We start from the raw sequence: 16,943 nt of genomic DNA, 5'->3' as shown, positions 1-16,943 counted from the left end.
GGGTTCCAGGGGGCGGGCCGCGCGGCGGTGGCGGCTGCCGGGGGCGGCGGCGGCGGCGGACTGGGGAGGCGGCGGCCTGGCTTGGCCTGGCCTGGCCTGTCAGGGCGCGGGCGGCGGCGGCTCCAGCACCATGTCCCTGCAGTACGGGGCGGAGGAGACGCCCCTGGCCGGCAGTTACGGCGCGGCGGATTCGTTCCCGAAGGACTTCGGCTACGGCGTGGAGGAGGAGGAAGAGGAGGCGGCAGCCGCGGCCGGTGGGGTTGGGGCGGGGGCCGGCGGAGGCTGTGGCCCGGGGGGCGCTGACAGCTCCAAGCCGAGGATTCTGCTCATGGGACTCCGGCGCAGCGGCAAGTCCTCCATCCAGAAGGTGAGTGGGGCCGCGCCGGATCCCCCAGGCCCTCTCTCCCCCTCCCGGGGGCTCGGGTGGCCGCCGGGCGGGGGTGGGGGGCCCCGAGGAGGGCGGCGGCCGGGCTGGCCGGTAGGGCTACCCCACCGCGCGTTTTCTTGTCTTCTGGGGAGCGGGGCCAGAGGCACGGCCCGCGGAGGACCCCGACCTGGGAGTCCACGCCCAAGTCAGCTGAGGCCGAGCGGGTCCCCGAAAGCGAGACTGGCTGGAGGGAGGCAGGTGCCGGTGCCACCACCCGGGACCTCCGCCCCCTGGGACCCAGCCCCTGAGTGCTTTTCTGAAACTGGGACGTACACTCCGGTCCCAACTTGGAGAACTTGTCCGACTCCCTCCCCTACCCGGTTTTTGTGTATTCCTCTTACTTCAGGTGGCCTGAGTTTGCAGGGCTTCCCAGGTGAGCCCCAGGGAGCAGCGTCTGGAAGAGCTGTGACTAAGTCACTGGCCATTTTAATGCTTGCTCTTCTTACTACTACGAAGGAGAATTTAACTTTCCTGGGGCTCGGGGGCTGTTATTCCCCCAATTTTAGTACTGGTGGCCAGGCGAGTGTAGTTACTCGTGAAGTCCTCCCGTATGTGTGCCGATACAAAAATCTTCTGAGACCTCGAGAGTATTTGCAGACCTAGGTCAGCCCATTTGCTTTCACTTCGGGTCTGCCAGGAACAGATGGAGGGCTAGACCCTTCTTAGTAAGGGGGAAATTGAGGCAAGATTGACCACCTCCCCTAGCCACCCCCCCCCCCACCCCCCAACACATAAGTGAGCTGGTATTAAAACGCCAGATACCCGGTCTGTTGCCCTTTCCAGTCTGTTGCAAAGGTCTGTCCACAATAAATCTGTGATATTTTGTAAACGTGATGGCTTTAAAAAGTAGCCTTCTTCCGAAATTACTGGATTACTGTGTTGTGTTTACTTCCCAATTTACTGGATTGCTGGGTTTTATTTATCATCTCACTTATTGTAGCAAAATTTGAGTACATTTATGGTAGGGCTTTAGCAAACTGCATTTCATTCTTCTCAGTTGTTACTCATTGACTAGACCTTGGGAGTAACCACCTATTTTCCTTTTCTAGAAAGTGACAGGGACAAGTTAGCTTTATGTTAGAATTGTATGGATTGTGATTATCCTGATTCTCAATCATTACCTTTACTATTTCTTCTTTCATGGGAGCTGTTTTTCCTTGTCACCTCCCCTCCCCCCATGTATCACTATTTCCCCCCATATATCACTTTCTACTTGGTATAATTACTGTCTGTTTTATTTCTTCCACAAGACTGCAAACTAAGTGAAGACAGAGTCTAGTCAGTTACGTTTCTAACGATTTCCCAGAGCCTGATATAGACATCCCAGTAAGTTTTCAGTGAACAAAAATTCTTAAACTTTAGCTGTAAGTTTTTGTAATCTTAAAGCAGATTTTGGCAGAATTAATAAGTTTAACAAAACAAAATTAACACGAGAGACATGGCTACAACTAGGATTGAATATGGCACAGAGAAAATAGCAGAAAAGTTTAGCTCCAAAATAGGCCTGATGGAAAGTAATTTGGTGTCTTCTCATCTCTCAGAAGCCAAAGGGTAGTGAGTACTGATGGATACACCATTCACTTTTTTATCTCTTTAAACATTTTTGCTGTAGGATCACGTTTTTTATATGTGAATTCAGAGTGGAACTTTGACCTTGAAATACAAAGTTGAATAGTTATAAAATTATCTTCTTTCTTTTAACAGGTGGTGTTTCATAAAATGTCACCCAACGAGACCCTCTTTTTGGAAAGTACCAACAAGATCTATAAAGATGACATTTCCAATAGCTCCTTTGTGAATTTCCAGATCTGGGATTTTCCTGGGCAAATGGACTTTTTTGACCCAACTTTTGACTACGAGATGATCTTCAGGGGAACCGGAGCGTTGATATATGTCATTGATGCACAGGTAGTTAGGAATAATGATGTTTACTTCTTTTTCCTGCTGTCAAAAGATGTAGAAACAAAGGAAAGTTGTTTATCTTCTTTTATCATGTGCTTCTTGCTGCTTATTTCTTTGCCTGTAGAAGTCTTTGCGGTCCGAGAGATGCAGCCACAGAGGTGTGTTAGGAGCAGGCATGCCATTGTGCGAGTGCAGAATAAGAGATGACTAGGAGATAGTGGCTTATTTATTATCTTTGAGTTCCAGTTAATGAGCAGGTTTCCACTTTTATTTGTTAGTAGTGGATATTGCTGTACTTCATTAAGTATTACAATAGTGACGTCACTTGCTGGAAAAATCTCCTCTTTGCCCTTAATATAAGGAGGACGAGGAGAACTGAGTAAATATTAAAGTGACCGGTTTCCTTGGCTGTCCAAATTGGGTTTAGCTCAACAAGCATTTATTGAGGGCCTAGCATGTGAAAGGCACTGAGAAGGATGGGACATGTCCCTGTCCTTAAGAAGCTTATTTTATATAAGCTTAAACATCAGTCGGGAATGCTTTCTGAGTGACAGGCTCTGTAATGGATGCTTCCACATACCTGGTCCAGTTTAATTTATTCTTCACGATACCGTGAGATAGGTATGGTAAGGCCAATTTTTATGAAGAAAACTCAGATCACAAGTTTAAGCAACCTGCTTAAAGTCACACATCTAATAAATGGCAGAGCTGGGATTACTTTTAAAAAAGTCTCTTCGGAAGTCATGTCCATTTCCTTATATTACCAATATTTAAAAATTACAAGCTTTAACTTGGTAATTACATTTTTTATCTGGAGAGATTAAAGATTTAGATTAAAGTATGTTAGTGTATTTGAATGTTTTGAGTATTTGTGAATAATTAGGATAATATATTTTCTATGGTTGGGGAAAGAGGTGGTTTGAGGCTTTCTTAACTCGTTACTGACTTTTACAAGATTTCTTTTTAAAAAAATATTTTGTTCTGACTTACAGGATGACTACATGGAGGCTTTAACAAGACTTCACATTACTGTTTCTAAAGCCTACAAAGTTAACCCAGACATGAATTTTGAGGTTTTTATTCACAAAGTTGATGGTCTGTCTGATGATCACAAAATAGAAACACAGAGGGACATTCATCAAAGGGCCAATGATGACCTTGCAGATGCTGGGCTAGAAAAACTCCACCTTAGGTAACAACATGTGTGTTTGATATGAGAGCCCTGAAAAATGTGTAAATGTATTCCCATCTCTGTCATTACAAACACGTAGTTTTCTGTTACTGGTATATCCTTCCCAAAGCTGTAATGTTCTTGATCTCTTCTATGTCGAATTCGGTTTTGGGAGCCTGATGTTATTGAGAAGTTACTTTCCCGGTTTTTTGCATTTTCCTGGAGATTGAAGTCATGTTAAGTGTTTTCGTTGGTGCTTGTAGAAATTCATCTCAAGAGACTGGGATCAGCCTGTTTCCTCATGGCATAAATCTGCTTTGGGACTTCCCTCTCTTGGTTTCATCTTTTTTTTTTTTTCTTTCTTTTTGCCTTCATTCAAAGGCTCTCTGTCACATTTGTTGTAGAACTCTGTAGCTTGATTCTTCACAGTATGTATATATATATATATTTATATATATATATATATATATATATATATATATATATATATATATATTTTTTTTTTTTTTTTTTTCCCCCAGTAGGAAGGGTCTTTTAAAGAGGATATGGTTTCAAATCTGGACTCTAATGTATCTTTTGTATGTTTTTAAAACCAGTTTATGCTTTTATGAATCTCTAAAGCTTGGGTTAGGTGAGTTTAGTCTATAAATCTGTTTAGGGCTCCTGTTAAGTTTAAAGAACTGATTCATAGTTAAATGTAATTAAAAATTATTACTTAAAAAAACACCTACTAGATAGGATTGATGGTTTATGTGCTTGTCTTCTGAAAGTATATGAGGAATATTCTATATTTTGTAATTTTTTTGGTGGCATAGGTAGATACGAGTGATAAAAAGTACCCAAGAAAATGTTCTCTTGATGATGTAAAAGCTTAAAGAGGAAGCGGGGAGACACACGTGTAGCTATTTCCTTATCCCTGGTCTGTTATAGTGACTTCCTTATAGGCTCAAGCCAGTCCCCATCCCTATCCCTAATATTCCCTAAGGTCTCAGGCTCCAAGGTCTTTCAGTTATTTTTCCAGGAGGTCCGTAGAAAAAAACCTCATTGGTCTATAGTTTGCCTGGATTAAAATTTTAAAATATTTATTAGTAAGTCACACTTAAAAAAATATTCAACATTTGTAAGAGAAAATGAAAATGCATCCCTATTAAGTTCCTCAATCTTACTTGTTGGGAATCTACTATTAACAGTGGATTTTAGGCCGTGATTGTCCCGTGTTCCCTAGTGCCCATGGGAATTCTAATCTTTACACTACTTCTGTGTCCCTTTCTGGGGCAGCCCACCCCAGTGGTACGTGCCATCCCTTTCTCTAGTTCCTTATGGGGCCTTAGGGCCTTGTTAACCTCTGTAGAATTTTGCATCTAGCTTTTGTTAATTACTAGCATACCTGCAGATTAGGCTTCATTTGATTTCCAGTTACTAGAAACTCAGCTTACTAAATGCCCTGTGTGTCTCAGGTTCTCCATGTCCCCATCTACCTCCAGGTGTCACAGACCTTGCAGGATCTTCTCACATTGCTAACCTTCTTGCCTACAGGAAACAATAAAATACTCTTTTGTCCTTAGTGCCTTTAGGGGCTCATCTTGGGCTCTCTCTTTCATTGCTCTAACATCTAAAGGCAAGCCCCATCTTGCGTAGGGTTAGGGTCCTAGGTCAGCTCCTTGAAAGTATTTTTAAGTTACCCGTAAAGTGTGAAATCCACAGTTCTGTGTTTCTGACTTTAATATAAGCTTGTAAATAAATAGAACAACTGTGTCATGAAAAGTATACTTCCTGACCTAAAAAGCAGGTGAAATTGTATTGTTTAAAATGTTAAAAAGTGTCTCTTTCTCACATGTGTTTTGTTAAATCTATAGATATTACTTCTTCGCTGTATGTCCTTTTAGGCTACCAGATTCCTGTTCCATTCTCAATAGGGCCCTAGCTCCTATCTTTCTAAATATGTTATTTATATAAATTCTAAGCATCAATTGTGTTCATTTGTGTATTGAACAAATATTTATGAGCACTGTTGAGGGCATTGGGGTTATAGCTATGAGCAAGACTGTCAAATCTCTGTCCTCATGAAGCCCGCATCCTGATGAATAAGACAGCTCAAAAGTACTTACAAATAAGTGTATAGTGTAATTTTAGGTACTTAACAGTGCTATGAAGAAAATTAAATTAGGTGAAAGGGGTGCTGTTTTAGGTGGGGGGGGGGGTCAGGAAAGAGCTTTCTGAGGAGATGACATTTTAGTAGAGACATGAATTACATTCTTATTTAATAAATGTCACCCTTCTCTGTCATCTCTTTTGGTTTTTATCTTGGTTTTTGTCAGTTATTAGCTTAAGAAATCAAGCTGTTTGGATCAGGTTGCAAAGAATTAGATGAATATTCAGGTTTCTGCAACTGGAAATGCTTTTCTGGGTACTAGGGAATTGCCCTCTGTGTAAATGCAGTAACGGGATGGATGGTTACAAGCCAAGTGGGGAAGCTGCATTTGTGTAAAAAGGCTTTGTCTCAACTTCCTGAAATGAAATGATAAGAAACTTAAACTTTTATATTTTATGATAATTGTCACTTTATTTTCCAAAATAATCAAACTGTGTTGTGTTTTTCAGCTTTTATTTGACTAGTATCTATGACCATTCAATATTTGAAGCCTTTAGTAAGGTGGTGCAGAAACTCATCCCACAACTGCCGACTTTGGAAAACCTATTAAATATCTTTATATCAGTAAGTGAGCTAATTCACTACAGTCTCTGATTCCATTTTTTTGAATATATTTGTGTTATCAACGTCTCCAACAACTGGCTTGAATTAGTCTGAATCAGGCCGAAAGACTAATGACACACTTAACATGTAAAATAAATCATAAGAACATTAAAAAAATGGCTTGAGTTATTTTCTGAGCACTTTAGTGCTCACCCTTTTGGTCTTAAAATGGACTAATGAAAAATTTCCTCATGATTTCTTAATTAATAAAAAATCTTCATGAAAAAAATCATAATATCTGTTTCCTGCGTGAGGAGTAGTAACTGGAAAAGACTGGGTTTTGGGAATTTGACGCCTGCTTAATCTCTGCTTTATTGGAGGTCACATTGAAAAATTGATCTTTTCCTTTCCTTGCTAACTGTAATCTTAGTATCATATTTCACCTTTCTTATTTTGAGGATGCAGCTTAATAAAACAGGATATTCCTTCAATAAATTTAACATTCAACCTTTATATTTCCCAGACATTACTTTGAAGGACTCAGCATGTAGTGATCCCCAGTTCTTTTGGGCTTTGGGGTATGTTAGATGTTGACATAATATTAATTCTTTTATGTTTTGCTAATTGCCACGGAAAGCCTTTCTGGTAGCAAGGTCATTCAAATCAGAGATTGATTATTGTAACAAGAAAGGATTATTGAAAATGTAGGATGGCTTGATTTTTGGAGGGTTTTTTTTTGTTAATTTTTTTGGTGGCGTCTTAGCAAATGATCCATTTAAGTAAAGGAGGAAGAAGAAACAGATTTAGTGCAATCAAGTTAGTAAATCAGAGCAGAGAAATAATTCCACTTTTATTCCTTGGATAACAGAAGTGTCTCTGAACCAAATACCTTTTGATTTTTTGGTATGGGGTTGTACATTTAAAAATGTCCTGGGGCACCTGGGTGGCGCAGTCGGTTAAGCGTCCGACTTCAGCCAGGTCACGATCTCGCGGTCCGTGAGTTCGAGCCCCGCATCGGGCTCTGGGCTGATGGCTCAGAGCCTGGAGCCTGTTTCCGATTCTGTGTCTCCCTCTCTCTCTGCCCCTCCCCCGTTCATGCTCTGTCTCTCTCTGTCCCAAAAATAAATAAACGTTGAAAAAAAAAATTTTTTTTAAATGTCCTTGTGTGTTAGTCATTCAGGATATTAGGTAAATTACAAATTTTGATTCTTAAAACTGACGCTTGCCCAATTTTGTTTTTCCAAGAATTCAGGTATTGAAAAAGCTTTTCTCTTCGATGTTGTCAGCAAAATCTACATTGCAACAGACAGTTCACCTGTGGATATGCAATCTTATGAACTTTGCTGTGACATGATTGATGTTGTAATTGATGTATCTTGTATATATGGGTAAGTTACGTACATATTTTTGCAAGATCTCAGACAGACGGAAAACTACCTGTTCAGTTTGTCAGAGGGATTAATTTCTGAGGCTTCTAGCAGGTACTGTGTGGAGTGGAATTGTTCTGACCATAGTTCTTCAACTTGGAACGTGATTTCTCTGTAGATGGACTGCTATGTCTTACTCCTTCAGAGAGGATGGATAAGAGCAGTTGAAAAGGTGTGCTAATGCCAGACTTCATTATCACTGAAAGTTTCTGCCATTATTTGGGGGCTTTGCACTGTGTCTTCTCCCTTAGGGTCTTAGCTAGATCAAAAAAGTAGATTTATTTATTAAAAACATTTGGAATAACAGAGTAAGTCCTGGTTCCTAATTTAACTTCAGGCTTTGTGGGAATGAGGGATCCTTAATCTTTCATAGAGCTCAGAAACAGGAAATCAGAATTTTGGATGTCAGAAGGACTCGCAAATAGAAAAATTTGACCCACACATCTACGGTTCCAAAATAAATGTCTAAAAAAGTGTGTGACTTTATAGAATAGTCCAGAGGATGAGTGAAAACTCTGGAGAATTACTGTTATTTCAAAAGCCAACAGCCTCTGTTGCTTATAATAGCCCTGACCCCCCTTACGTATTAACATCAGCACTCTCAAGGCACTTTCTGACGCTCTGACATTACCTTTGTTTTCTGGTACCTGTGTCCTTTATCTGTTCCTCTCTCCACCTGATCTGAACTCTTTTTTCATTGCTCTGTTCCTGCCCTTCACCTTGGTCTCTCAGCCTGATTTGTCCGCGTCTTTCTCCAGCTGCCTCTGAGGAGGAGAATGCATTTCTCTTACCTGTTCTTTACCTGTCTTCTATTTCTATTTTCCACTGTTGTGCTTACAGGCTCTCCTTTGTTCTTTTTTTTCCCTATAGTAGAAATGTGATTTTTGTTTATTATATTATTCAGGAAAGTTTCTTGTTCCCATTCCTAATTTTAAAAATGGACAGATAGAACATTTGCTTTTTCTTTAAAATAAAATTTCATAACCCCTTTTTTTATAATTTAAAAATCAAATTTAGTTGCAAAAATTTTTTTTCAGTGTAAAGTACGTTGTAAAATACATTATACATCATAAGGCATGTTATAAAAGAGAAAATCTCCATTATCATTCTTCATACAATCCATGCACGCACTTTGGTGTGTTTTATTATTATATTTGCTTCCTACTTGACTCTTGATTTACATCTTTTGAAGGATAACTACGTATAATTCTGGCAATTCTAGTAAAATAAAATAGGTTTCAGATCTGAAGGCTCGCTTCGTAAGCGAGGATTAAGATTCCATGGTGCCTTTGACAGACTCTATTCATTTTAGTTTTTATGCTTCCTCCTTTTTCCCCGATGGCAGCCCTCTTATGTTGGGGCCTTTTTTATTTGCATGCAGTCAGTGCAGATGAGTTATGACTGACGAAGGTTTGAAACGTGTTGAACTCCATGTATCCTAGGTAAACAAGGTGATGGTGTGAACACATGGAATACTGCATCCTAGTCTGAGAACCGTATTTCTTAAATGAGAACCTCTGTTCCAGCATATTTAAGCCAGTAATTTTTCTCAAAAGACACTTGGGAAACTGGGTAGAAAGACTCGTCATTGTGCAAATTAAATGTGACAGAACACCTCGCTGGGAAACCTGTAATGAATATTTTCTTTTAAAACAGGTTAAAGGAAGATGGAAGTGGAAGTGCTTATGACAAAGAATCTATGGCAATTATCAAGCTGAATAATACAACTGTCCTTTATTTAAAGGAAGTGACTAAATTTTTGGCACTGGTCTGCATTCTTAGGGAAGAAAGTTTTGAACGAAAAGGTAATGGCATTTTAAAAGGTTGTTTTTATTGGAAGTTCTTTGTCCTCATTTGTTAGGCTCTTGAAATAAGGGAAAATAATATTTCAGTGTTAGAGGATTATCAGCTCAAACTGCTCTTGTCCCTTCCTTTCCATGTATAGTCCAGACTTTATCCTTCTTTTGATCTTTGATGTTGAATCAAGTGTTTAATTCCAGCCTTTCTTATTTGGGGTCCTTTTAATACATGTCCAAGTGCTTGTTGTTTGGCTTCCACCCGAGTCTGTGCACCGAGGTTTCTTTGGCAGGTTCCCAGGTCCCTTCCTGCTACGCACAGTGACCTTTCTTCATTCTGTAGCCTCTTCAGCCTTCGGAAGCATATGGCCCTGCCAGTCCCTCCTTTCTGTAAGTTTTCCTCTCTGTGTGCTTCCCTAACGCTGAGCTCTCCAGGTTATTTTATGTATTTGTTTCTCTGACCACCTCTCAAGTTTCTTCCGGCCATTTTTCTCAGCCTGAGCATTCTTCAGAGCCAAGTCTTTCTGCCCGCTTCTTCACTTACTCTCCTGGCCAGCGCATCCAAGCCGTGGCTTCAGTTAATTTTCTCTATGTAGCTGATTGAGATGTTCACATCTCCAGCCCTGACTTGGGCCCATATTCCAGTTCCACGTTTGGAGCTGTCAGTAAGACATTTTCACTTCATTTGACTATTATTGTACGTGGTGTCAAAACTGATGAATACTTTCACTTCTGTTTCATGACCCTCTTGGCTACCTACTTTTGTTACTAGTTATGACGGTTTCTGGTGTCCAAGCGCAGATATCTTGTAGTCCGGTAACTGTGTGGTGGCATTGCTGAAGGGGCCCTTGCACATCATTTCACAGAAGGTATTCTGTGTTCTCTTTTTTCTATTTTCCTGTACTGTTGACATTGAATTTTCACCCAATCTTACTATTTGTTTCTTGGGTTTCCTTTCTGTTTCTACTGTCAGTGACTCCAATCCAGGCCTGTGGTGCTGCAGTAAAGTCCTGTTTGAGGTTATGCACTTGGCATGTGTTTTCAGAGCTTTGGTATGTGTTGTCTTTTATTCCAAAGGCAGACTAGCTTTCAGAAAACGACTTTCATCATGTTGTTTGAGTTCTCATGGATCTATAATAGCTCTCTGCTGTTCACTGTAATAAGTCCCTGCTCCTTCTGCATTTTTTGTAGTAATTTAATGTTGAATGAATGAATATCATTTCACTAATGTTACTAAACCACATCAGATACACAAAATTTGGGGGTAAAACAAAAACGTGTGTATTCACCTTTGAGCTTCAGAACTAAAACATGGTAGAGACATACTTGTCTTTTATGTATTTCTCGCTTGAAGTCTCCTTGGCACTATGTTGGATGTAGTATTTAGTTTTCCTATGTATGGTTTATTCTTTACTTTGTATCTTCCTTAACATAGAGCTTCGTATTGTGTATCTTTGTGTAAATAATGTAAAAACGTAAATGGTCTTCGGCAACTTGCTTGTTCTTTTCACTCAAGATCTTTTTTGAGATTTATTTGTATCGGTAACATGTATGTTCAGTTCATTCATTTTCTCTCCACACCATACTATATGGATTGAATATGCCACAATTTATTATTAAAAATAATAGATTATTTTTAAAATCACATACAGTTTTGCAGCAAATACGCAGATGTGACAAATGAACACATTTGCCTTTGCACGTGTGGAGAATTTCTCTTAGGATGTATTTAGTAGTGGAGTTTATAGAGATGTATTCATACAACCTCAGCTTTATTAAACATTGCCTTCCGAAGTAGCTTTACTAGTTTCACCCCTGGCAGTACTGTGTGGGTGGGAGTTCTTGTCACTTCATGTCCTTGATAATGCCTGTCAATCTGGTAGGTGTGAAATGGTATCTTATTTGGTTCTAATTTTTACCTTAATTACTAGTTAGGGCAGACATTTTCCTCGTGGCAAGTAGCTTTTATGCCAGTTCTTATAAGTTCTTCGTTTTTCTCCATTGTCATCTTAAAAAACAAAACCAAACAAAAAACAGCCAAACTTGGAAAAAAGGGGGTGCTTGACTGGCTCAGTCAGAAGAGCGTGTGACTCTTGATCTTGGGGTCATGAGTTGGAGCCCACATTGGGTGTAGAGATTACTTAAATAAAACTTCAAAAAAAAAAGTTAAAAAGCAACCACTTTTTGGTTATGGAAACTTTCAAATATATACAGAAGTAGAATAACACAGTGAATGTCCATGTGCCCATCTTCCTGCTTCCTGCTTTTCTGTTTATCCTACCAGCCAAATCATTATTATTTTTTACTCTTTTGTTGTGGAAACTGTCAAAAAAGTAGTGAAGATAACATAATGAACCCCTTTTATTTATCCCCCAGATTGGATGATTATCAAAATCATAGCCAATTGTACTTCATTTCTGTACTTCTTTCCCTACTGGATAATTTTGGAACAAACCTCTGGCTTGATCAAATAATTTTGTCTATACAGATTTCAGCAGGTATCTCTAAGAGACAGTGTCCTTTTAAGAACATAACAGTAACATTAATAGACATTAAAAAAAATGAACGGTGATTTCATAATATCAAATCTCTGGCTAGTGTTCAAGTCTCCCTGATTGTCAGTTTTTTACCATTTTCACAGAAGTCCATTTTAATGTAATTGAACTTATCAAAAACTTTTATGGTTTTTTTTTTTTTTTTTTTTCTGAGTCTGAAAGACCTCCTAGATTTGGCTATAATCTCCTTATTCATACTTGATTCCAGCTGCTTCCCAGTGAGAATTCTCTGCCCCTGTCTGCAGTCATACCAGTGTCTTCCACCTGTGCTGTCTTCTCACTGCCAGCTCCCTGCTGGTTTTTTGGTGATATTGCCCCTCTTTCCTGCTTAATTAAGTCTTGCCTGTACCCCCAAAGTTCTGCCTCCTCCCTGAGGCTTTTTCATTGGCTGCTTTTGCCCTGCACTGGGCTCTCCCTCCTTTAGACTTCTTTGACATTTATAGTCATTTTGACACCATATCGTGTGTGTGTGTTTTAAGCAGTTTGTTTATTTTGAGAGAGGGTTGGGGAGGTACTGAGAGAGAAGTAGTAAATGTAGCGAGAGAGGGAACCCCAAGCAGGCTCTGCGTGGTCAGCACAAAGCCCGCTGCGGGGCTTGAACCCACAAACCATGAGATCGTGACCTGAGACGAAATCAAGAGTTGGACCCTCAACCAGCTGAGTCACCCAGGCGCCCCTGACACCGTGTTGTTTTGATTGGTTTCTTGTGTGGTTGTCTGTATGTCACACTGTCCTCAAGGGCATTGATGCTTCTTCTGACCTCTGTTCTTCTCACTGGCTCCTATTCTCAGCTCAAGGTCACCTCATGGTCCAGAATGGCTCCTGGAACTCTGTATTCCACACAATAAGGAGGAACAGGGCTGGGGAAAGAATGCATCCTTTTCCTTCTAAGGAGATTTCACAGAGGTGCCACATGTTTCCATTTATCTCAGTGGCCAGAATTGGTCATGTGGCCGTACATAACTACAGGGAAGGCTGGGAAATGTAATGTTTTAGCTGAGCACCACTGTGCTCATCCAAAATTGGGTTTCTTTTACTAAGGAAGAATGGATTTTTGGTAGGTAACTGGCCATTTCTGTCACAAAACAGAACTGTTTGACCAAAATCTTGTTTGGAAACCATTCAGGAAACAGATGCAGAAGGCGCTGCCTTGCTGAGGAGCAGGTGGAGGCTGCCTGAGACTCTGCCTGATGGGCCTCTCTGGTGCCTCCCAGACCCCAGGCCTCTCCCGAGCAGTGTGCCGTTTTGCCGCGCCGAGCCGTCCCCTTCAGCCCTTCGTTGGCCACCCGAAAGACTTGTAAAAGGCAAAGCCTGATAATTTGAAAAATGTGTTACTTTCACTTTAGATTTTATTCTAAGCTTTCTTAGCACATTTACCTTCCTGGTTGTTTTATTTATTGACCTGCTTTATTCCCAGGCCCCAGAGGTAATGAGTGTTAACAGTTTGGGCACATGCTTTAGCATAGAAAATTCCTCATAAAATTCCTATGTGTTTTTTTTTTTTTTATACATACCAATTATTTTCTTTTGTCGCTAAATATTTCCTAATGGATAATTTCACCATTGACATTCAGGGGGCCTGATCTTCTTTTTCTCTCTTGCAGGTTTAATAGACTACAACTTCCACTGTTTCCGAAAAGCTATTCATGAGGTTTTTGAGGTGGGTGTGACTTCTCACAGGAGCTGTGGTCACCAGACCAGTGCCCCCAGCCTGAAAGCATTGGCACACAATGGCACGCCGCGAAATGCCATCTAGCCTGAATTCCAGCTGTCGGGGCTCTGTGCCAGCTTACTCTTCACTCCAGGGTCAGATGCCACGTGCTACAGGACATGGGAGTTGCCGCTTGTGGGAATCCTGGTGCCTGTCCCACTAGAGACGAGGGGTCGAGTTTCTCATTTGGATGAAAACCCCTTCAACCAGTGGTGTGCAGCTGAAGCTACTATTTCTTTTTTTTAAAAATGGCAAGCAAGAATTCTAAAGACCCCAGAACTCAAGTGTGTCATTCTCCTCTTTGGGGTCCTGTGTTAAGTAGTTGGGATATTTTGGACCTGGAGATAACACCACTTACCCATCCTTACCGGAGAATGTTGCTGTCAATTACCAGTTGGAAATAATAGAAAGAACTGAATTTTTATATGCTTCACTTAGGTTTTCATTTGAGTAGTCTCTAAAAATCCTGCCTTGCTTAAGTTCTAACACTGCCTCTCAGATTTCAAGTTTGGACGTTGCACACCTAAGACCTTTTAAATGCATTTGCTTGCTAACTCAGAAGACACATGGTCTGACCGCAGCAAAGGACATTCCTGTACTTGTTACCGAAGAAATGAGAAGGTTTTATGCTGCATCAGGTCTAGAGCAAGGCTCCACAGTGGCTGCTGCATTAGTTCTCTGGGGAGTGTTGAGGAAGAAACTTTAAGACAGAAGACAGATCTGCACCTGTGTTTTGGGTACCAGATACCTGGGTTCTTTCTCCTCCATTAGATAAGTGATCATGGTCGGTGTAACAATGGGAATTGAACAAATTTGTTTTCCCCACAAGCTCCTCCTCCCAGGGGAGAAATTTCATCATGTCGTTGAAATACTTAGCTCACTTTTCTTTAAACTTGGTACCAGCCGCTACACACCTTTTGTTCTAAGCTGTTTAGATTCTTTAAGAATTGCTGTTTTGTTAACCATGAATGACCCTAAGGCACTGGTGGGCCGTCCACTGGAAGTCGGAGAGAGCACATGGCGCCACAACATGTGTCATTAAACATACTTTGTCTCCAGTATTCTGACACCAAGTGTCAACTGTGGTACTTTCTTCACTTAGGATATTAATTCGTAATTGTTTCTTTTTGTTGATGGTTGATACCCTGTCCGTTGATTTAAAGTTACACATTATTTTTACTCGACATGCCCAGTAGTCCTGTATCCAAAGCCACTGGACCACTTGAGTACATAAGTGCCACTGTTTAATGAAATATGTATATTCAGGTCTGTAAACCTAACAGTGTGACTTGAAGTGCTTCCTGCAGATGATTCTGACTGTTGAGTATTTACATGGACCATGGCGATATCCAAAAGAAAACGCTTTTATATTTATAGATTATTTCACTGAAGTATATAAAATGGGTATCAATAAATGTATTTACTCCAAAACCTGTTTTTTATTTTGCCTCAGCCACGAAGAGGGTGGGGTGATGGAGCGTTGGGTTGTCTCATTTTACCCATTTCTTTTGCTGCCACGTGTGGTTGACATGCCATATGTTTTCGGATTTCAAGCTCTGTCCTGATGCAGGAATTTCATACCTGTGTCCAGACCTCTCTCCTGGCCCCTTTCTGCTTAGGGTGGGGAAGTCTAGGCCTCCGTGAACGTGGTTTTTTGGTTGTGTTTCATACCAACAAATTTCTCTCCTGGTGGGGAGTATTCAGGGTTGGCACGACTGATGTGTTATATCTAAAGCCAGGAAGGGGTAAGGAGATGAATTAAGTACAACACTGTATACAAAATTTGTGCCAATTCCAGGTTTGTTCATTTCTTCTAGTGACTGGGATACTCTTTTTCTTTTTTTTTTTTTAATTTTAGAGATGGGGGGGTTGGGGGGAAAGCAGGAGATGGGGGAGTAGAGAGAGCATCCCAAGCAGGCTCCACACTCAGCGTGGAGCCTGATATGGGACTTGATCCCACAACCCTGGGATCATGACCTGAGCAGAAACGAGGAGTTGGACATTCAACTGAGCCACCCAGGTGGCTCCGGATACTCATTTTTTAATTTTTATTTTTTTCAGTGTTTGTTGATTTTGAGAGAGAGAGTGCAAGCATAAGTGGGGGAGGAGCAGGGAGAGGAGAGAGAGAGAATCCTAAGCAGGCTCTACATTCCATGCTGAGCCCAACGCGGGGCTTGATCTCACCACTGTGAGATCATGACCTGAGCTGAAATCAAGAGTCAGATGCTTAACTGACCGAGCCACCCAGGTGTCCCCTAGGATACTCTTATTGACCCTTAAATGTCGGTTATGTTGATCTAGTTAGGTGGGATCTAAACTGATTGGGGTATATATTCATTTATAGAAGGGAGGAAGGTGGATAGAAGTTGAAAGTTTAAAAAAAAAAAAATGTTTATTTTTGAGAAAGACAGCAAGAGCGGGAGGGGTAGAGAGAGGGAGACACAGAATCTGAAACAGGCTCCAGGCCCTGAGCTGTCAGCACAGAGCCCGACGCAGGGCTCAAACCCATGAGTTGTGAGATCATGACCTGAGCCGAAGTTGGCTACTTAACGACTGATCCACCCAGGCGCCCCGAAGTTGAAAGATCTTCTAATTTTCTTGATCAGATGACTTTAGAATTCAGTTTTAAGACTTTGAAATGGCAAGCACATAAACATTACAAAAAGAACCTCCTAAAATACCTCATCCTGTATCCTTTTTCAAGTTTTGGAAACTGAAGTCCAGAGGAGTAAAGAATCCTTGTCTGGAATCGCAGATGGGATCACCATATAAATCAAACTCCAACCCAGGATGCGGTTGAGAGTGGAAGGGATGCCGTCAATAATTATGCCAGAGTGATGCGTGTAAACTGGCACTGCCTTGGTAAACCAAGGTTGGCCAACGAAGTCCTCGATGTCGTTAGCGTGCCATGGGGCCTGCGTTCCGGATGTGACGGCCCAGGGCTGCCTGCCCATGTCTCCGGCCTCAGGCTTCTATCGGTTAAACAGAAATAATGCCTCAAGATGAGTACACCATGGCCCACAGGCGCCCGAGAAAAAATTTTCTCCTACTGCTATGGAAAATTATAAATTCAGGAGTGACTAAGGAGAAAAGTTGAAAAAGGGTGACATAGAGACAGTGAATGAGGGAGACAACTCAGGATGAAAGGAAATGGAAGAATCCTATAAAACTATTAGGAAGGGGTTGCCTGCTTATCTGTTCCAGCCTATCTCAGAGAGAACTGCAACCTCTCTCTCTCTCTCTCTCTCTCTCTCTCACA

At 41.1% G+C, this 16,943-nt stretch overlaps 1 protein-coding gene across 1 annotated transcript; it reads left to right on the top strand.

Annotated features, from left to right (window-relative positions):
- Positions 1-24: 24 nt before the first annotated feature.
- On the top strand, positions 25-15,115 carry RRAGC (Ras related GTP binding C). The gene is made up of 7 exons (XM_043574545.1): positions 25-367; positions 2,132-2,335; positions 3,322-3,521; positions 6,102-6,216; positions 7,441-7,583; positions 9,279-9,427; positions 13,578-15,115. The coding sequence occupies exons 1-7, from the start codon at positions 131-133 to the stop codon at positions 13,727-13,729; spliced, it is 1,200 nt and encodes a 399-aa protein (XP_043430480.1). The 5' UTR covers positions 25-130; the 3' UTR covers positions 13,730-15,115.
- The last annotated feature ends 1,828 nt before the right edge of the window (positions 15,116-16,943 follow it).

Source organism: Prionailurus bengalensis, chromosome C1 (assembly GCF_016509475.1).
Source record: "Prionailurus bengalensis isolate Pbe53 chromosome C1, Fcat_Pben_1.1_paternal_pri, whole genome shotgun sequence".
In the NCBI taxonomy this organism is placed as follows: Eukaryota; Metazoa; Chordata; class Mammalia; order Carnivora; family Felidae; genus Prionailurus; species Prionailurus bengalensis.
The sequence above is the reverse complement of the archived record's forward strand: the minus strand, read 5'-3'. Positions and strand labels throughout refer to the sequence as shown.